This window comes from Hordeum vulgare, chromosome 3H, assembly GCF_904849725.1.
Source record: "Hordeum vulgare subsp. vulgare chromosome 3H, MorexV3_pseudomolecules_assembly, whole genome shotgun sequence".
Taxonomy (NCBI): Eukaryota; Viridiplantae; Streptophyta; class Magnoliopsida; order Poales; family Poaceae; genus Hordeum; species Hordeum vulgare.
In genome coordinates, this window is record NC_058520.1 from 565927280 (window position 1) to 565950067 (window position 22788).

A 22788-nucleotide genomic window follows, 5' to 3' on the forward strand; every position below is an offset into this window, starting at 1 on the left:
ACCTGCAAAAGAAAATAAAATCAAGAGGTTTGGCTCTTAGGCCCCGTTTGGATTTGATGTAAATTTATATATCCGGATTTAGTTTACATGTGTAAAATATAGGTCGCAGTGTGATTTCTGTCGGAAATAAAAACAACGGCCAAAGATCTGTATTTTCTACGAAGGTATTTGCGAGGCAAGCGCCAAACGACAATCCAACCGATGCCTTAGAAGTCTTCGCTTCCATGGCGTACACGCAGCAAGAAACAAGATTACGATGCTTAATAAACTCCGTGGGTGCATATGCTTATATAGATGTAACAGATATGATGTTCTCTTTCCCGTTCCCGTTACCAAATTGGAAGTGAGCCTTCGGTGTAGAAAATGTTCCGTAAAATGGAAGTAGAAGAAAAAACAGCAGCCCGCCTAGCGCGTGCGCGTATATATGGATTTGTGGTATGTGCGTGTAGCACGAAACAGTTTCTGTCAAATGGAAAAAGAATTCAACAGCCCGTCTAGCTCAGTTGGTAGAGCGCAAGGCTCTTAACCTTGTGGTCGTGGGTTCGAGCCCCACGGTGGGCGATCTTCTTCTTTTTTCTCGTAGTTAAACTGGTTTGGCGTGCCACAGGTTAGAGAAACCAATAACCATGCTCTATCTGGTGAAGACGACTTCGTGGTACACATTGACCTGCTGACACATCCCACCATTTGGTTACCTGCTTGGTTTTTGACCTTTTTGCATATTTGTTTCACATGAACACATGGAGTCCATGAACCATCCTTCTAGCTTTCAGGTGGCGAAACGGAAGACATGTTGTTTGGTCGTGGCCTAGTTTGAGAGAAAACACAAGTCCGGTTGTTTGTTTACATCCATGATAATAGCGTGTTAATCTCCTTCGATATGTTGAGGTTATCAAAGGCATATAACTAGAGCAATAAAAACCAACACATAACATAGTCTTAAACTTACATCAAACACGGAACTAGGAACCAGAGCTCATCTACGCGCTCACGGTGAAGGCGTCATTGTGCTTCTTGCACTTGGTGACCACCTCCACGTTGTCGTCGTTGAAGACGCTCACCTTCATGGTGTTCAGGGTGAGCAACTTGAACGTCATCATGTACCCGATCCTGACCTCGTAAACGGCGGCGAAGGTGGGCCAACCCTGATCAAAGGTGACCCTACCGTTGACCACCTTCACTGTGACCCTCCACGAGCAGTCGTTGCTCCAATTACGCGTGACGGCGCTCCCGGCTGCTGCTTCCCGCCCCACCACTGTAGCTGGCCATTGCTCCAATTACGGAAGGGAACGCGGCTAGGGTTTGGTGGAGGCGCACGATGGAGAAAGCTGTGGGGCGGCTATTGGGCGACGAGGGGAGGGGAGGGGATTGGGACACGTGTGGGTGAACGCGGATGGGTCGTGTTGCTATAAAATGCATTAACAGACGCCTAGCAGCCACGCCGGCAACACAACTCCTTGCATGAGAAGCCGTGTGGTGTGAAAATGCCGATGTGACTACACATGCATCCGGGCATGCCCGGCCGATTGTGAGAGTGCTACATGGCACGGTGTGTCTCACTCGTAAGCAACAGCGACGACTAACAGTCAACTTCCTTGACCAATGACAAACACCCGTTTGGGCACTAGTGAGTGTGGGTGCCGCGGCAGAGGGGAAAAGTGAGCAAAAACGTTGGCTTGGCCAAACCAAGGAGGGCAATGAGGGGCACAACAAAATAACTTTCTTCACATGCACGTACTCTTTTCAAGTTCGTGTAATTTTTCAAATTAATGAAATTTTCCCAAAAATATAAGCATATTTTCAAAAGTAAGTGAATTTCAAAACTAGATCCCATGTTAATATATTTTGATGACCTTTTTTTAGATAGAAGTTGTCATGATGTTTACACTAAAGTTGTCATAGGGTTTACAATAAAGTTGTCACTACATGTTTCATCTAGTTTTTTTAGATTTAAATCCAGCACTATATTTCAACTACTTTTCATGATATTTTTTTATTAATTGACCATGGTAAATTCTAGTAATTAACCACATCAAATTTATTCATGGATCATAGCATTTTTTTAGTAATTCATTGGCAAATTGAGTTTATAGATCATGGGAATTTTCGTATTTTGACCATGGCAATTCTAGTATTTTGAACATGAAAACTATATTTTGTATGAACCGTGGCAAATTTTGATGCAGGTATCAGGGAAAATTGAAGTAATTCACCGTGGCAATTTTAGTTTATGGTTCATGGCAAATTTGACCATTAACCATGTCAAAATTACTTCATAGATGATGGTAAATTTTAGCAATTCACCATAACAAGTTTAGTTTCTTAATTCCTTTGTTATAACAGGTAAAATTTACTTTAAACATGCAAGAAATATTAGTTGAAATATAACATGACAACTTTAATGTAATCATGATGGCAATTTATATGCAATAGACATGTCAACTTTTAATAAAAAAAAGTCATTGAAAAATATCGATATGAGATCTAGTTTCGGGGAACTCGTCGCGATGGATTTAGTGATGATTTTTTTTCATTCGGATTTTCATTTTAGGGATAAAGCACTTTAAAAACTGAAAAGACGAAACATTCCTCCTAACATCATTAGTTTCGTCATTTGTGCATGTATACGGTGACATGATCCAATCTATGATCATGAGACGTGTGGTCCGGTGTTGCTTTCACCATACATGTGATGGTTATTGACGTTCAAAATATATTGTATTTCTGTTTTTTTTTGTTATTGGTTTGTTGATATATATCGTAAAAACTGAAATTTAAAACGGTATAAAAGGTTCGGACCATACTGAAACGAGAAATGATAGAAACCGTAAAATTCACTAGTGGAAAACGGGCCTTTGGCCGGGACCCTTTAGTCCCGGCCTGCCTCTGGGTCGGGACTAAAGGCCCGGCCACGTCGCCCCAATTCTCAATGCCTTCCTCGAGGCTTTAGTCCCGGCCCGTAAGGAGCCTTTAGTCCCGGTTCGTGTCCCAAACCGGGACTAAAGGGCTACGCGGTGGGCAGCCCGCATGTGCGTCACCTTTAGTCCCGGTTTATGTCTCAAACCGGGACTAAAGTCCTCTGCCTATATATAGCACAACCCCCCTCTCCCCTCTTCCTTGCATTTTTCTTGGATGGAGGATTGTGGGTGTGTGCTAGCTCTCCACTTTTTTTTGATGCACTAGAGGTGTTTGTTGAAATGTGTGTTAGAGCGATGCCGCTTCAGTTCACCGAACACAACTACGATATGAGATGCCTGAGCCATGCTTAAACCTCTTCCTCTTTATTTCTACTTACTCTAAAAGGTTAGCAACTATATTTCCTCGTTTAGACCGTGCGGTACTAATTTTTAGGATCGTGATTGTATTTGATATACTGTCGTATAACACAGATGAGCCATCCATGGATGTACGGTGATCGACGCACAACCGCTTACAGAGAAGGCATGCATTCTTTTCGAGATGCAGCCGATCCGAACAAGCATGGTGGTGGATATATGTTTTGTCCATGTGTTGAATGTCGGAATGAGAAGGATTACACTTCCTCAAGAGTCATTCAGAGCCACCTGCTTCGGTCTGGTTTTATGTCGGGCTATAATGTTTGGACCAAGCACGGAGAAAGAGGGGTTATGATGGAAGACGACGATGAAGAAGAAGAGAACGATGATGACAACTACCGATCTATGTTCCCTGAGTATGCTGATACTGCAATGGAAGACAATGAAGAAGAAGATCAGGATGAAGAACGGGAACCAGATGAGCCCGCTGATGATCTTGGCCGTGTCATTTCTGATGCACGGCGAGGTTGCGACACAGAAAAGGAGAGGTTGCAGTTCGAGCAGATGTTACAGGACCACAACAAATTGTTGTACCCAACTTGTGAAGATGGCCAGAAGAAGCTGGGTAGCACACTGGAATTGCTGAAGTGGAAGGCAGAGACCGGTGTGACTGACTCGTCATTCGAAAAGTTGCTGGTACTGATGAAGAAGATGCTTCCAAGAAAGAATGAATTGCCCGCCAGCACGTACGAAGCAAAGAAGCTTGTCTGCCCTCTAGGATTAGACGTGCAGAAGATACATGCATGCCCTAATGACTGCATCCTCTACCGCGGTGAGAAGTACGAGAATATGGATAAATGCCCGGTATGCACTGCATTGCGGTATAAGATCAGAAAAGATGACCCTGGTGATATTGAGGGCGAGCCACCCAGGAAGAGGGTTCCTGCCAAGGTGATGTGGTATGCTCCTATAATATCACAGTTGAAACGTCTGTTCAGAAATAAAGATCATGCGAAGTTGTTGCGATGGCACATGGAAGATCGTATGAAAGACGATAAGTTGAGGCACACCGCTGATGGTCGGCAGTGGAGAAAAATCGAGAGAGAGTTCCCGAGATTTGCAGCTGACGCAAGGAACTTATGTTTAGGTATGAGTACAGATGGCATGAATCCTTTTGGGGAGCAGAGTTGCAGTCACAGCACCTGGCCCGTTACTCTATGTATCTACAACCTTCCTCCTTGGTTGTGCATGAAGCGGAAGTTCATTATGATGCCAGTGCTTATCCAAGGTCCAAAGCAACCCGGCAACGATATTGATGTGTACCTAAGGCCATTAGTTGATGAACTTTTACAGCTGTGGGCCGAACCAGGTGTACGTGTGTGGGACGAGCACAAACAAGAGGAATTTTAGCTTCGAGCGTTGCTTTTCGTAACCATCAATGATTGGCCTGCTCTTAGTAACATTTCAGGACAGTCAAACAAGGGATACAATGCATGCACGCACTGTTTGGATCAGACGGAAAGTATATATCTGGACAAATGTAGGAAGAATGTGTACCCATACAATCGTCATTTTCTTCCGCCCAAGCATCCCTTAAAGAAAAAAGGCAAGCATTTCAATGGCAAGGCAGAACCCCGGGGGAAGCCTGTCATCCGTACTAGTGCTGAAGTATTTGATATGGTCAAAGATTTAAAAGTAATCTTTGGAAAGGGTCCTGGCAGCCAACCTGTTCCTAACGGCCGTGATAAGCGCGTACCCATGTGGAAGAAGAAATCTATATTTTGGGAGCTACCCTACTGGGAAGTCCATGAGGTCCGCTCGGCAATCGACGTGATGCACCTGACGAAGAATCTCTGCGTGAATATTCTAGGCTTCCTGGGCTTGTATGGGAAGTCAAAAGATACACCGGATGCACGGGAGGACCAGGAACGTCATAAAGGAAGAGATGGCATGCATCCAGGGCAGTTTCAAGGGCGTGCCAGCTACGCTCTTACTAAGGAAGAGAAGGAAATCTTCTTTGAAGTCCTTTTCAGTATCAAGGTCCCGACTGGCTTCTCGTCGAATATAAAGGGAATCGTAAATATGAAAGACAAAAAATTCCAAAACCTAAAGTCTCATGACTGCCACGTGCTTATGACGCAATTGCTTCCGGTTGCATTGAGGGGAATTCTACCGAAAAATGTTTGCTGGCAATTGTGAAGGTATGTGCATTCCTCAATGCAATTTCTCAGAAGGTAATCGATCGAGAAAGTCTATCAGGGTTACAGATTGATGTGGTCCAATGTCTGGTCAGCTTTGAGTTGTTGTTCCCGCCATCCTTCTTCAATATAATGACACACCTCCTAGTTCACCTAGTCGAAGAGATTAGAATTCTCGGTCCTGTGTTTCTACACAATATGTTCCCCTTCGAGAGGTTCATGGGAGTCTTAAAGAAATATATTCGTAACCGTGCTAGGCCAGAAGGAAGCATCTCCAAGGGCTATGGAACAGAGGAGGTCATTGAGTTTTGTGTGGACTTTCTTACTGACCTTAAGCCGATTGGTGTTCCTGAATCTCGGTATGAGGGTAGGCTGACAGGAATAGGCACACTAGGAAGAAAAGCAAAAGTATGTATGGACGGGCATTCTTTCTCTCAAGCACACTACACAGTTCTACACAATTCCACCGTGGTGGCTCCGTATATCGTGAGACACAAGAATATTCTACGCTCCGAAAACCCAGGGAAGGCTGACTCTTGGATTAAAGGGGAACACGAGAAGACTTTCGGCAGTTGGTTGCAGACACATCTCATGAATGACGACACCGTTGGAGATCAGCTGTACTGTGTGGCCAGGCCACCATCTTTGACTATATATACTTTCCAAGGATATGAGATAAATGGGAATACATTTTACACGGTTTCCCAAGATAAAAAGAGCACCAACCAAAATAGTGGTGTCCGCTTTGATGCAACAGACGAGAATGGGCACTGTTTGGAAACATATTACGGGTACATAGAGGAGATATGGGAACTTGACTATGGACCTACTTTTAAGATCCCTTTGTTTCGGTGAAAATGGGTGAAGCTGACAGGAGGCGGGGTAGTTGTAGACCAAAAGTACGACATGACAACAGTGGATCTCAACAATCTTGCGTACATGGACGAACCATTTGTCCTAGCCAATGATGTCGCTCAGGTTTTCTATGTGAAGGACATGTCTAGAAAAACGAGAAAAAGAAATCAGCAAAAGAAGATATCGTCCGATGAGCCAAAACGCCACATAGTTCTTTCAGGGAAAAGAAACATCATGGGAGTAGATGACAAGACAGACATGTCAGAAGATTATAATAAGTTTCATAAAATTCCGCCCTTCAAAGTGAAAACTGACCCAAGCATCCTACTGAATGATGAAGATTCTCCATGGCTACGACCGAGAAGAAAACAGAAATAATAGATAGGAATATTGGTGCAATAATGTAATAATGTATTAAACCTTTTATGTAATGCATGTATGGAATGTACTAAATTTCAAACACTTTTCATTTTCATAGTTTTTTCAAATTCTCAAATACGCAAAAAGAATTTTAATAAACCTTTTGTAAGAGATGAGTTCTCGTTCGAAACCCTGATACTTCGAGAGAGATTGTCCGTTTTGTACACGAAGTGCATCCAGTTTTTGTCTTAGCCCTCTCAACTTTTTAACACATGCTATGTGGGTGAAATGATGATAGCATGCCAACTTTCAACATTTTCAGAGTTCATTTGTAGTGATTTTCAATTTCAGGGTCAACTAGCTCAAAAAAAAGTAAATGCACGAAGAATACCAAATGAAGTCAGGAATTGTTGAAATTTTGTGATGTGCCTTTGAATGGTGCATTTTGAACACACAAAAAGTATGGAGTTCAAATAAGTTCAAAAAAAATGAAATCCCTTTGTAAGAGATGAGTTCTCGTTCGAAACACTGATACTTCGAGAGAGATTGTCCGTTTTGTACACGAAGTGCATCCAGTTTTGTCGTAGCACTCTCAACTTTTTAACACATGCTATGTGGGTGAAATGATGATAGCATGCCAACTTTCAACATTTTCAGAGTTCATTTGTACTGCTTTTCAATTTCAGGGTCAACTAGCTCAAAAAAATAAGTAAATGCACGAAGAACACCAAATGAAGTCAGAAATTGTTGAAACTTTGTGATGTGCCTTTGAATGGTGCATTTTGAACACACAAAAAACTATGGAGTTCAAATAAGTTCTCAAAAAAATGAAATCCCTTTGTAAGAGATGAGTTCTCGTTCGAAACCCTCATACTTCGAGAGAGATTGTCCGTTTTGTACACGAAGTGCATCTAGTTTTTGTCGTAGCCTTCTCAACTTTTTAACACATGCTATGTGGGTGAAATGATGATAGCATGCCAACTTTCAACATTTTTAGAGTTCATTTGTAGTGCTTTTCAATTTCAGGGTCAACTAGTTCAAAAAAAAGTAAATGCACGAAGAATACCAAATGAAGTCAGAAATTGTTGAAATTTTGTGATGTGCCTTTAAATACATAAAGTTCTCTCATAAAACAACATACAACTATGTAAAACATTTAAATAAAACAAAAAATGCGATCAAAATCGTAACTAAGGTAACAATTGACCCAACAGCATAATGATACCAAGCCTCTTTATCAATGGCATATTTTCTAATATTCCTAATCTTCAAGCGCATTTCATCCATCTTCAAGCGCATTGCATCCATCTTCAACCGCATCGCATCGATCTTCATCTTGCGATCATCGATGACATCGGCGACATGCAACTCCAGTTCCATATTCTTATCCTCAATTATTTTCAATTTTTTCTTCAAGTATTTGTTTTCTTTTTCAACCAAATTTAACTTCTCGACAAGAATTTCTATGTGGGTTGGAATTTTCGGTTCACATACCTTCTAGATTAAAAAATATATGTCACGTTGGTCGTCATAATTGTCATAAACACTAAATAAAACAAATAGTTATAAAAGATAATATATACCACATCCGAATCATAGACAGGACGAGGGCCAACGGAGGGGGATACCAAAACCATCGCACTATATAATAACAAAAAATAATGAAAGTGAGTAATTTATACAAGTATGTATCTAAATCATACAAGTAAGATTTTTTTTCTTTTAAAAAGAAGATAAGAACAAGAGGCTCACCACGGTGGTGCTCGCGACGAGATCGGCGCGGGGCGATCGACAATGGTGAGGACGGGCACGTGACGACACCCTACGCATGTGCAGACTCTAAGAAGTTAATTTGAGCATTTGAAATGAGCTACACTAGAAGTGACAAATGAAAGGATGAAGTAGCTAACCTTTTAAAACACTTGTGCAGTTGGTGCACGGCCAAACCTAGACAAATATTAAGGAAAATGGAGCTTGGAGGTCGAGCTTGTAGAGGAGAAAGCTTAAGTAGAGTGGCTCGGGCATTTCATCGAACACGTCATGTGCATGAATTAGAGTGGCAAGAGCATGGCATGGTCACACTTCAACAACCAAAAAACAGGGGAGAGGGTGGGCACGGGCGAGGGTTTATATAGGCAACACTTTAGTCCCGGCTTTTGTCTAAAACCGGGACTAATAGCCTAACCTTTAGTCCCGGTTCTTGTCACAAACCGGGACTAATGCTCCGCGGCACGCCCCTGCTTCCCGCCTTTTGGTCTGCCGAAAAAGGGCCTTTAGTCCCGGATCGTGGCTCCACCCGGGACTAAAGGGGGTCTTTAGTTCCGGATCGAGCCCCGAACCGGGACTAAAGATCCACCTATATAAGCGGGAGTTAGAAAATTTCCAACCCAAATTGCATTTCCTTCTCTCTTTCTTCCTCGTTCTCCTGCCCGGCGCGGCACAGCGACGAACTCGACGACGCCGTCAGGCTGCCCCGCCGTCCAACTCGCCGCCGCCTGCCGTCCTCCTCGCCGCCGCCGTCCTCCTTGCCGCGCGCCACCCTCCTTGCCGCGCGCCGCCGTCCTCCTCGCGGCGCGCCGTCGACACCTCCGGCCGGTAAGCCCCCCGCCCCCTCCTCCCCAACACTCCGGTCGGTAGAAGAAAAGAAGAAAAAGGATAAGAAAAGAAGAAAAAGGAGAAGAAAGGAAGAAAAAGGAGAAGAAAAGAAGAAAAAGGAGAAGAAAGGAAGAAAAAGGAGAAGAAAGGAAGAAAAGGGAGAAGAAAGGACGAAAAAGGAGAAGAAAGGAAGAAAAAGGGAAGGAGAAGAAAAGAAGAAAAAGGAGAAGAAAGGAAGAAAAAGGAGAAGAAAGGAAGAAAAAGGAGAAGAAAGGAAGAAAAAGATTTTTTTGTCATTTAATTCCTATTGTTATTAGGTTTGTGCTAGATTATTAGGGTTAGTAATATGTAGAATTAGGAAAAAGGAAAATAAGAAGAGGAGGAGAAGAAAAGAAGAAAAAGGAGAATAAGAAGAGGAGGAGAGGAGAAGAAGAGGAAAAATAGAAGAAGAGGAGAAGTAGAAGAAGAGAAAAAATTAGAAGAGGAGGAGAGGAGAAGTAGAAGAAGAGAAGAGGAGAAGTAGTAGAAGAAGAGGAGAAGTATAAGTAGAAGAAGAAGTAGAAGAAGAGGAGAAATAGAAGAAGAGGAAAAATTAGTTTACGGTTACAAGAAGAAGAAATATATTTTTTGTCATTTAATTTTGCTATTGTATAGTGTATATGCTTAAGTGTTAATAGTGTTTCTTAGAATATTGCTTAATTTTGCTATTGTATATGCTTAAGTGTTAATAGTTTAATTTTGCTATTGTATATGCTTAAGTGTTAATAGTTTATTTTTAGCAAGAAAATTAATAGAACTAGTTTAGTTATGCTATTGTATATGCTTAAGTGTCCGGGACTGGGCTCCGCCCGGCTGGTATTTTAGAGTTTAGGTTCTAGCCAAGACCCGGGACTAAAGGTCCTCCTATATAAAACGACACTTCGAAGTTTCCAACCCCTCTTATATAGTTTGTTAGTTTATTAGTTAATCAAATGTCCGTTTTTTGCAGAACTATGGATCCACATATCAGGAACCTCGAAGAGGAAGAACTTCTCGAAGATATAATCAAAGACGGCCCCGACGTTAAACCAGCTGAATCTTCGTCGTCATATCTAAACCCCTCCGTATATCGAATGGAGGTCGAGCGACACGAAGATGAAGCCGATGGGGCATGAGATAGGTCCAATGACGGAGAAGGTGATAGCTCCACTAATGGAGAAGCCGGTGGAGAAGCTGGTGAAGAAATAATAAAGTCCGGCGAGGTATACATATGAAGTTCTACAATCACTTGTAATATGTGAAAAATATTGGAGATAGCTCTATATTGTATACATATATATTCATTTGACGAATGTTTCTCCCTCTTAGGCCTCCATATCGAGTAAAGCTACGAAACGAGGCTCGACTAGAAAGTTGGATGCACGGACGCATTACACCTTTGAGGTGATATTGCCTACGGGCGAACCCAAGCTTTCTAAGAATGCTGCTGACACATTCAAGAAGCAATGCGGAGTTCTCGTTAGGGATCACGTCCCGATGAGCATTCGGGAGTGGAACAAGCGCAAAGGGGCAGCCGATAGTGACTATGCCGCCGAAAGGTACAAAGATAATCTTTGGAATGATCTCATGTCACATTTCAACCTGCCAGAATGTGAGAATGAAGACGCCGCAGAAAAACTGAGGGCCAAAGTCAAGCAGTGGACTCTAAAGAAGATGGCCGAACTGTTCCGTAGCTGGAAGAAGAAGCTATGGAAAAACTATCTGAAGACAAAGAAAGTGCCAGTATTCGAGGGGTATCTAGCCAAGCAGGCGAATCACTCAAAGGCATTTCAAGAGTACAAGGAGTCAGAAGATGCCCAGGCATTATCAGAAAAGAACAAGATAAATGCCGACAAGAAGAAATATCACCACAAGCTGGGGCCAGGGGGCTATGAGACTGCCATCCCAAAGTGGGATAAGAAAGAGCAAGATCTGCTAGATAAAGGCATCGTACCTGAACCACTCCGTGATGAGTGGGAATTGAGAACAAGAAATTGGTTCCTTGCGCATGGTGGTTCGTACGACGAAGAAACAGGGGACCTCATCTGCAGTGATGGTCTTAGGATACCCAGGGAGAATTGGAAAAGGATAGTGAAATAAATTAAGGAGGGAAAAAGAAAGTTCACTGCAGATAGAGATAAAGATTTGCTCACACTGGTCCTCGGCAATGACGAACATGGAGGACGAACGCGAGGCTTCGGTCCTTCTTACCCGTGGTGGCTTGGGTTTGCCAGAGACCAAGACACTTACAGAAGCCGAGAGAGAGCAAAGAAGCGGCAGCAGGATGAGGGGAATGACAAGTTCAACCAGTTGCTTGCCAAGATTAACGAGCAACAGAAGCAGATTGATGAGCTTAGAGGAGTACCGCGCCAGGAAGATCCTGCACTTGATATTACCGACGCCCCATCTAAGCGGAAAAGCAGCGTGGCTGAATCTGAGGCCCCGCCCGACGATGCACGAAGAATGATAGAGGGCGGTTCCGGCTACCCCGTGGATGGAATCAAGGAGTCAACATCATGTGAACTCCATCAGAAATTCAAGAACATATCCATGAAGGTGGCCGTCGGACAAGCTTTACCTTCTAGCCCTGATGCACGCTGGGATGGCCGTGAGATTCCAGCTGGCTTTGCTAAAGTCGGGGTGGATGAAATCATGACGGGGTTTCATGATATGGAGCTCGACATAGCTGGACCCGAAGATGAGAGGACACTCGGAGAAGTACTGGGTGGAGTCATCCTATGGGACAAGAACAACATCAAGGTTCCAGGCTCGGCCCCAAGGACAACACCGCCTTCGAGTCGTCGCAGGTCACCTACACCTCCATTACCTCCAAGCCCTCCACATGACGTCGGCCAACACAACACGAGTCCATCTCGATCACCGCCGCCGGACTTGGGTCGTCCGTCTCCGCCGTCGCCCGCTCCGGATACTAAGCGGGAGCATGCCACCAAGAACGCTCCGCCGACGATTTCTAAGCGACGGAGCCCCCCAGAGCGCAAACGGTCGCCCCTCCCAAAGGTACCTCATGCTAATCTTCCTATCAGACCTTATGATCGTACCCCCAAGGAAAATGCCAGGATAGCAAAGGAACATCATGATGCGCAGATGAAAAAGAAGGAACCCGAGCCCCTCCCGGAATACACCGAGAAGCAAATAGCATTTGCAAAATACTTCACGACCCTTCCATCACAGTATGACTTACACCATAAGCCTGATGACTATACACGCACATTGCAGAAGGAAGTGAAAAAGAGCAGATCACGTGCAAGTGCAAGTGGGAGCAAATCAAGTTCAACTACAAGCAAGAAAAAATCAGACGTTCCTCAGCTTGGACAACAGGCCAAACAGTCGATCCCACCCCTCAAGGTGTTAACCGAGAATGTTCCCCCTCCGGTGCAGGGGCAAGATTTTGAATTAGCAAAGAAGTGGGCGGCTGAATGGGGTGTCTCGGTTGAAGATGTTCTGGCTTCCCAATACGACAGGTTACACAAGGCTGTGGTAGCCCCTAAGCCACAGTTTGTCATGGGAGAGCCTTTGGTCAACAAAGATGATCTCCCAACAAATATGCGTTACTTGCATACATGGTACTTAAGTGAATCAAAGAATGAGAGAACGATGATCGTGGTGAGTGTCCCACTGGAGTACTACGGCCGCCCCGAAGAAATCCATATCGACTTTGATGAACTCTTCCAGATGTACAATGGCGACGCCCTCGACAAATCGCTTATGAGTTGCTATTGTCTGTAAGTTTTTCAATTCATTGTCTACATATAACTTGTTTAGTTATTTCAATTCATTGTCTATATATAACTTGTACTCTATTATGCAGAATGAAGATTCTGGATTGTAAAAAAAAAGAACATCATAAATATTGGGTTTATTGACCCAGATAAAATACATATAGCGACGCTAACTGATAAACCCAAGGAGACGGAGGAAAACCTTCTAAGATTTCTAACAGATCAAAATTTCTGTGACCACATACTGTTTCCATACAACTTCAGGTGAGGGTCTTTACTCTGTTGTGTCCATTCACTTATAAGTGTAATTGACAAGTTACTGACACACACACACACACACACACACATATATATATATATGTATATATATATATATATGTATGTATATATATATATATACATGTGCAGCTTCCATTGGATTCTGTTGGACATTCAAATTGATAAGGGAAGAGTTGATGCCTTCGACCCATTATCGAGACCCTTGGAACAGTTCCAGGACATGCTTCAAGGGTAATTTCAATCATTCCTGTGCTCTATCGGTCTCTTTCGATGATTTTCTGATATATCAATTAATGAAAAACTTAGCAAATCATTATCCTTGTCAGGCAAAGTTTGGAAGCGGTTCAAGTGCGTGACTCCCGGTATCGAGTCTGAGAAGCTGACCTTTAGAGCGGCTCAGGTAAGTAGTAGTATGATATACTTCTATTTTTAATACATCTATGATGCTAGATTATTATTTTGATTATATATATTCTATTCTCGTAAAGTGCGACCAGCAGCCACGGGGAACGCATCTATGCGGATACTATGTTTGCGAGACCATTCGCACGTTTACCTTTGAGCACAAGGATCACAGATTCGACGTAAGCAATGAACATTTACACCTCTATTTTTACCCGTCATTCTTTGTTATCATGATTGATATTCATATTCATCTCCTCTTCTTATATAGTACACGGCCATGAGGACGAAGGTCCTCCCAGAGCAACGCGCGATTGCTGTTGCATAGGAGCTTGCGACCTTTCTGAAGACTAAAGTTATAGATGACAAAGGAGAATTTAGTGCAGCTAGGGGCCATACTGATGTTCGTCCATGTAATCGAATAGACGGGCTCTAGTCCCGATAATTCAGATCTGCATATAATTGTATATATATGCTCGCTTGTAAGATAAGTTAATCTTATATATATATGCATATTTATTTCTATTTAAATTATATGAAAACTAATTCTTGAACACCAAACGAGGCATCACGTTAATCTCCCGAACACCTAAACCCTAAAACCCAAAAATAACTTCATTAAAAAAACCCAAAAATAAGCAAAATCTGAAACTCTTTAGTCCCGGTCCGTGTAACGAACCGGAACTAAAGGGCCTGCCCCTGGGACGCTACGAGGCGCCCACGTGGAGCACCTTTAGTCCCGGCTTGTAACAGGGCCTGGACTAAAGGTTAGGCCTTTAGTCCCGCCCCTTTAGTCCCGGTTGGTGAACCGGGACTAAAGCCCATTACGGGCCGGGGCTAAAGGATCCGTCCCCACTAGTGATTGCTTCGGTTTGGTTTATTTTCAATATGGTTTTTCTGTTCAGTTTTGAGTTGCTAGGTGGACTATGGATATGGATGTAATTTTTGCTACTTCTGGATTGTTTGTAGTGTTATGTTGTTTGATGAATAGATCGAAAGATTCTCTGAAACAAAAGTAGAAAAAAAATCAGGGACTACAGTTCCAAAAAAACAAAATGCATCTACAACTGCGGATAACGGATCATTCTTTTGTTTTTGATAAATTCTCCATCCAACGGCTCTGGCATGAAATTTCCAAAGCTGCCAATCAAGGCATGCAAAATTTCCACCATCAACCCGGTTTACAGCCAACCTAAAAACCATGTGCAGCTCACTACGTACCGATCGGGAACTCCTGTACCCGCAAACAAAATCGTCAGTCACGATTCTCTAGATGTTGCTTGATTGGCGATGGCGTGCACGGGAAAACTCCTCGTCGGCGCGATCTGTGAGGAGGTCAATGCATCTCATCGAAGCACCTTCCCAACATGAATGGACAGATAGATAGAACATGGGTTTCTCCCCATCAGATCACGCCCATGCATACCTTCCCCAGTACGCCGCAGCACGATCCGACACCGCGGCAGGCCAATACGATTTAACTAGTCCTCACCGTCGACGGGAGCCCGCCATTAATTCCGGTGCCGAGACATCTCAGCTCCAGCCTCCAGTAGTATATAAACAAGGGCGCACCCACCGACAGAATGCCACGCTCCACTCGGTAAGTCGCGAGTGAACAGTTCATCACCACACTTTTCCGGCGGTTGGCACGCGGAAGCTAGCTACCTAGAAACCTAGTACGTAGAAAGAAAGATGGCAGCACGGCTCCTCCCCCTCCTCGTCCTGGCCGTGTCGCTGGCGTGGCCGGCGTCGTGCAAGCCTCTCCCGGTGCTCGTTCCGGTCACCAAGGATCCCGCCACCCTACTCTACACCATCCCCTTCCATTACGGCAACGACCTCGTCGTCGACACCGCCGGCCCGCTCGTCTGGTCCACGTGCCAGCCCGGTCACCTGCCGGCGGAGTTCCCCTGCAACAGCGACACCTGCCGGAAGGCCAACGCCTTCCACGTCCCGGGCTGCCACGCGCCCGGCTGCGGCCGCGACGGGCGCAAGGGCAGCACGTGCACCGCTTACCCGTACAACCCCGTCACCGGCGCGTGCGCGGCCGGGGACCTGGTGCACACCAGGCTCGTCGCCAACACCACCGACGGCGTTCACCCGGTGAGCCAGGTGAGCGTGCGGGCCATCGCGGCGTGCGCGCCGAGCAGTCTCCTCAAGTCGCTGCCGCGGGGCGCCTCGGGCGTGGCCGGGCTCGCGGGCTCCGACCTCGCGCTGCCGGCGCAGGTGGCGTCCGCGCAGAATGTCTCCAACAAGTTCCTCCTCTGCCTCCCCCGCGGCGGCTTCTCCGGCGACACCGGCGTGGCCATCTTCGGCGGTGGCCAGTTCCAGGTCACCGCGCAGCCGGGGAGGGACTTCACGCAGGAGCTGCTCTACACGCCGCTCGTCACCAAGCAGGGCATGCCGCCCGCGCACTACGTCTCGATCCAGTCCATCGCCGTGGAGAACACCCGGGTGCGCGCCACCGGCGGCGCGGTGGTCTGCACGAAGGTGCCATTCACCCTGCTCCGCCCCGACGTGTACCGCCCGTTCGTGTACGCGTTCGCCAGGGCCCTGACGGCGCAGGGAGCGCAGGGCGGGCCCGTGGCGCGCCGGGTGAAGCCAGTGCCGCCCTTCGAGCGGTGCTACGACGCGCGGTCGCTGGCCAACACGCGGATCGGCTACCTGGTGCCGGGCGTGACGCTGACGCTCGGCGGCGGCAAGAACTGGACCATGAACGGGCTGAGCTCAATGGTGGACATCAAGCCCGGGACGGCGTGCCTGGCGTTCGCGCGGATGGAGGGGGTCAAGGGTCGGGACCTCGCCGCGCCGGCGGTGCTCATCGGAGGGTTCCAGATGGAGAACACCCTGCTGGAGTTCGACATGGCCAAGAAGCGGCTCGGGTTCGTCAGGCTGCCCTTCTTCACCCAGTGCGGCCACTTCAATTTCACCAAGACCGGCTACTAGGCCGTTTGCTATGCTGCCTTTTCTTTGGATAATAATAATAATAGTAATAAATATGTTCTTCCTCCACTGAACTAAACTAAGTGCTACGTACTGATGCTAAAACTGTTGTTTTTCAAAGACATTCAAACGCTCTTGATCATGACGCGCGGTTTAACCTCGTTAAGATTTTATTTCTTCTAAATATTTTGCTTTGGTAGATAGTAACACAAAGATGATTGAGATCACACGATGCCCCTTCATTTTTTTTAAAAGGAGGTTAAACCGTCGTTCTTTGCATCAATCGATGCATGCAACCATCTTTATTAATTATTATTCCACACAGGTCTTACAAGAATATACATCAATCCACCCAAATTCATCACTCACACCTACAAATTCGATAATGTGGAGTGCTCTTACTCAACATATCTAAAACCAGTGTTGTCGTCAATCCATCCACATAACGTATCGGGAACAACAGCCGGTGCAGCACACCTAAAACGCACACCTCACACACACATTTTAGAAGCCACCATCATCATCGGACCACAGACCCATTTTCAGGAAAGAGATCCGCATCATCCTTGCCAGTCCAAGCATCCGTCTACGCCACCACGACGCACCGCCCTGCGCTCATCCGTCCAAATGCGAAAACTCAGGAAGATCTGTCGTGCGTAGCACCTGCCAACTAGGCATGACTCGGCGTAGCTTCTGTCGGCCAGGCATGACTTGACAGCTTCACCGAAATTCCGTGCAAGACGAAGCCGCTCCACCTCCTGCCTCAGTCTGCCAGCGATGCTCCATAAACGATGCTCCCAAGAGAGAAACATCACCGCAGTACCACCATCCTCCAATCTGGAAGACCAGATCCTAGGGTTTCCCCTGAAGCAGTGCCCACCACGAGCAACCGTCCAGGACCCACACAGTGTCCACCACCATTCAGCCCTCAAGGCGGCGCCTTTAGGAAGGTCACGGCGTCAAGGACGCCGCGGCCGCCCACCGGAGTTAGGGTTTGCACCCGAGAGGCAAGGAGGGGGGAGCACAGGAGCAGATGTAGACCGACGTCTCCAAGAAGAAAAATGGCGCCCTTGAGCGTCATCGTCGGCGCGGCCGTCCTGGGCCAACCAAGGGGTTTCCCCCAATCTGAATCTCCTCCACCAGCTTCACCCGCAGCCAGGGCCCCGGCTACCTCGCCGGCACAGCCAAGAACCCGCACGAGAGAGGCCCACAGATCAGGGTCGGAGGATAGCGGCTAGATCTGGCGCCGCCGGCCGCCACAGCAGCCACGCGACGCCGGCCTCATGCGGCGGCAAGGGAGGCACCCCCGAGCCACCACCGCGTAGATCCGCGACCTCCAGCACCGGATCCCGCGCCACCGAGTCGTCGCATGCAATGGCCAAAGAGCCTCGCGTGAAGCCGCCACACAACGAGTCCGCGCGCATGGCGTCGTCGCATGCGCCTCCGAGCACGCCATCACCACCCGTGCGCCACCGGCCCCTCACGAGCGCGGCGCCCTAGCCTGACCAGATCGGCCCGCGCCAACCCCGGGCCGAGTAAAGGGGGAGAAGCTTCCCGCCGACGGGCCATGGCCTTCTAGCCACAGGCGGTCGACATGTACCGTCACGACATCCCCGTGCGACTGTCATCCCACCTAGCGCACGGGTGGCACGTCACCACCGACGGCTATGCCATGCCAGGCCCCGCCCAACCAGGCCCGTGAAATCCCGAAGGTCGTCGAAAGTATTGGGAAGGCCGTGACTTCGACACCGTCATCACCTTCTACAAAACCTGTGACATCCGCACCGACACACCAAACGCGCCTATGGCGTCCCCTACCGTACCGCCCCCGCAGGCACGTGCGGTTCGTCGTATACGTGCCCCCAGCAACGCCCGCGCCACTCCAGATTCAGGGCCCGTCAGAACTGGCCGCGGTGCAGGAGGAGAACGATCCCTTGGAGTCGTGAGGTTTAATCCGCACAATCCGAGACTCAATAAGGGAGACAACTTGGGTTCCACCCGCGTAGTTGGTTGTCCCAAGGGACCCGATGGACGAGCCGGGGTACTAGCAAATGATAAGGGATTCGACCGAGACGCTAGCACAATAGTGCACCCCAAGAGGTGAATTTTTTTTGCGCACTTCGGCAGCTCCTATGACTCTCACAGTGGCGAAGACAGCGGCGAGAACGGCGGCGATGCGTAAGTTTGATCTAGTCGATAAAGACGAGGAGTAGTTAGGTTTTATTTCGTCGTTTTTAATTTTGAATGCAAAATTTAGTTGAAGAAATGATGTAAGATATCCTAAAATCTGAACATTTTTTTTTACTTTTATGAATTATATAATGTTTGAATGTTTATTGGTAGTTTATTAACTAATTTTAGTTTGTTTTGTCTAGATTTTTATTGAGTTGAATTAAAAAGTATAGAAAAACATCACCATAAATTTAGTAAAATTTAGTAAAAAAAGATGAAAATCAACGATTGTTTCTAACAAAAATAAAGTTTTCTTTAAAAAACTTACGATTTTTCATTTAAAATTCAAACGTTCTAAATTATTAACAAAGAGAATATTGTATGTTTGTTTGTTAAGTTTATATGATATATCATGTTGGAATATTCTTATCATGATGCTACCAACATGGGTATGTGTAACATAGTCCCACATGGAAGTAACTTTGAATTCGAACATCGAACGCAAATTAAGAAGTATGTTACAGAAAATCATAGAAAATGCATGTAATGTAAGAAATCATTGAAAATTGATATGCATGCTTATCATGATGATACTAGACTGTAGAAGAAATATGAGTCCGTTTAAAGAATGTCGAAAGAAAACATCCTTCGAGACGGACCCTTTCATCTTACCCGAGTGACCTCCAGTTAAGATGGTATTTTTTGATCATCTTTAGAATGACATCAAAATTTTCCATCTTCTTTGCATGCCCAATTTAGACCTGCATGCAAGATTAACGAATTCGGGCACCAAACTTACGTTGTGTCTCAATACGAGAGCTTGAAGAAATCTTGACCTGGTCAAAATTAGACGACTTAATTCTAATTGAAGATCTCAATTGAATATGTGCTTTTTACGACTAAGAAGGTAATGTTATACATGATGAAGAATAGCCTGATGCATCAGACTAATTAGACTTTAGTATCTTCACTCTCACACGAGAATGACATGGGGCTTCTTGGTGTGAAAACAAGCAAAACAAACAAATAATACATTCCTAGCTCACACTAGAAAACAAGCCTAAAAAGAGCCTCAAATAAGAAACCTATTTAAATCATGCCTCATGACAAACAGATTGGAGAATTTTGACGGGTGCTCATAGGAAACACAAAACAATCCTAGGGTAAATCATATGTATATTGTATTCCAATCAAAAGCAACAAACACAAAAATGAGGTAGATTATTATCTCTTCGAAGAGGCCGAACCTTGGTAAACCTTGAGGCCCTATTACCATCGTGTCTAATTGTCCAGCTCGGGATTCCTTACCTCGAGATTGATGCCTGCAAGCCAAACAGGTTTGTGTAGAATTTTCATGCAAGTATTACAATAAGTTATTGTCCCAACTAAGAGCAGATGAGAGTTGAGAGTATTTATATTGGTGCTTCTGTCACACATAAGGTGTCATCGTTTTTGTGTGAAGTAACTGCTTGAGCTTCTACAAATATTGTTACTGTCCTGGCGGATGAATAAACCAAAGTGACAAGGATAAAAGATTGATATTGATGAAGGTAGAAACTAGTGATGGTAAATATCGCGAATAAAAGTAGAACTAGAATTGTGTTTCCTGCAATGAAGTGATTGTTGGGGATCGTAGTAATTTCAAAATTTTCTACGCCATACAAGGATCTATCTATGGAAAAAACCAGCAACGACAGAGGTTGTAGAGCATCTTCATACATTTGAAGATCGCTAATCTGAAGCATTACTATGAACGCGGTTGATGGAGTCGTACTCGCAGCGATTCAGATCGCGATTGATTTCGATCTATGTGCCGAGTCACGACACCTCCGCGTTCAACACACGTACAACCCGGTGTCGTCTCCTCCTTCTTTATCCAACAAGGAGAGAGGAGAAGTTGAGGGAGAGCTCCGCCAGAACGATGGCATGATGGCGGTGGAGCTATGTGGTTCTTCGGCAGGGCTTCGCCAAGCGTTGCGGAGGACGAGGACGAGGAGGAGTAGGGCTACACCGTGAGAGATGAATTGTGTGTCTCCAAAAGGCCAAAATCCTCCACTATATATAGGAGGAGGAAGAGGGAGGCTGCCTTGGCCCCTCATCCAAGGAGGAGGAGCTTCGGCCGAAGCTAGGGAGGTGTCCACCTCCCACAAGGGAGGTGGACTATCTTGGTAGGACTCTTCTTCCTTTTCCTTTTAAGCCTTTTGCCTTATCTCCTCTATCCCTATGCGCATAGGCCTTTAGGGAAGGCCTTGGCCAGCCCAATAAGGGCTGGTCCACCTCCTCTAACAGCCCATGCACCTCTTTGATCGTCACACCCTCTCGGGGGTCCTCCAGCACCCTCTCGGCACTCCCGGTACACTACCGATGAGCCCAAAACTTTTCCGGCGACCAAAACATGACTTTCTATATATCAATCTTTACCTCCGGGCCATTTTGGAGCTCCTCGTGACGTTCGGGATCTCATCTGGGACTCCGAACAACCTTCGGTAACCACATACCATTCTCTTTACAACTCTAGCATCATCGAACCTTAAGTGTGTAGACCCTACGGGTTCGGGAGACATGCAGACATGACCGAGACATCTCTCCAGCCAATAACCAACAACGGGGTCTGGATATCCATGTTGGTTCCCACATGTTCCACGATGATCTCATCGGATGAACCACAGTGTCAAGGATTCAATCAATCCCGTATGCAATTCCCTTTGTCTACCGGTATGATACTTGCCCGAGATTCGATCATCGGTATCCCTATACCTTGTTCAATCTCGTTACCGAGAATTCTCTTTACTTGTTCCGTAACACATCATACCGTGGCTAACTCGTTAGACACACTGAGCTCAATATGATGATGGATTACCGAGTGGGCCCAGAGATACCTCTCCGTCGCACGAAGTAACAAATCCCGGTCTCGATTCGTACAACTCAACAAACACTTTCGGAGATACCCGCGGTGCACCTTATAATCACCCGGTTACGTTGTGACGTTTGGTACACCCAAAGCACTCCTACGGTATCTGGGAGTTGCACAATCTCACGGTCTAAGGAAATGATACTTGACATTAGAAAAGCTTTAGCAGACGAACAACACGATCTAGTGTCATGCTTAGGATTGGGTCTTGTCCATCACGTCATTCCCCAATGACGTGATCCCGTTATCAATAACATCCAATGTCCATGATCAAGAAATCATGATCATCTATTGAGCAACGAGCTAGCCAAGTAGAGGCTCACTAGGGACACATTGTGACCTATATATATTCACACATGTATTACGGTGTCTGGTTAATACAATTATAGCATGAATAATAGACAATTATCATGAACTGAAAATATAATAATAGCAACTTTATTATTGCCTCTAGGGCATATTTCCAACAGAGATTAGGCGCGAAGAGAATTCGGTTCATTGTCAGAATATATAAAGTGAGCCAGTGCAGTGATAATACGAGTTACCTTATATCATACTCATAGTATTTGATATGCGTGTTGTGTAGGCGGTTCCCCCATGATATGAAACTCCTCGCGGGATTGTATTTCATTCCATGGTTCTGTTTTGTCGTTTCCACAGTTAAGGTCCTTAGACCGAAACCAAGCATTAAGTTTTGTGGTTCATCGTTATCTCATATTGTCCTTGATCCTCAAAGGTATCTCCACCTATCATGTCAGAGGTCACATATTTCCTAAATAATATATGTTACTTGTGTAGGTCTTGAGACCATGTTACCTGGTCCCTTAAATTGGACAACACACATAATTCGCCATAGTATAAAGACATACTAGACAAATCATACTACTACAAATATAAATGACGACATATAGATTAGACACAAATGAATCGTACCACTCTCCTACATCTCACACTCCTATGAGGAATTACTCACACATCATAAGAAAGAAACCAATCACACAAAACATATCGATAATACCAGAAAGATCCACAATAAGATGAAA

General features: G+C 45.6%; 1 protein-coding gene and 1 non-coding gene across 2 annotated transcripts; both read left to right on the forward strand.

The window, feature by feature from the left end:
• Positions 1 to 488: 488 nt before the first annotated feature.
• TRNAK-CUU lies at positions 489 to 561 on the forward strand. The gene has a single exon. It is a non-coding gene; the product is annotated as a tRNA-Lys (tRNA).
• A 14573-nt stretch (positions 562 to 15134) lies between these two features.
• Positions 15135 to 16804, forward strand: LOC123440640 (chitinase CLP-like). Its single transcript, XM_045117201.1, has one exon. It carries the CDS (start codon positions 15415 to 15417, stop codon positions 16663 to 16665), a length of 1251 nt encoding a protein of 416 aa, XP_044973136.1. The 5' UTR covers positions 15135 to 15414; the 3' UTR covers positions 16666 to 16804.
• Positions 16805 to 22788: the final 5984 nt, after the last annotated feature.

What these genes read in the sequence shown, in the direction of transcription:
- LOC123440640 (XM_045117201.1), top strand. Translation starts at nt 15,415, where the DNA reads ATGGCAGCACGGCTCCTCCCCCTCCTCGTCCTGGCCGTGTCGCTGGCG.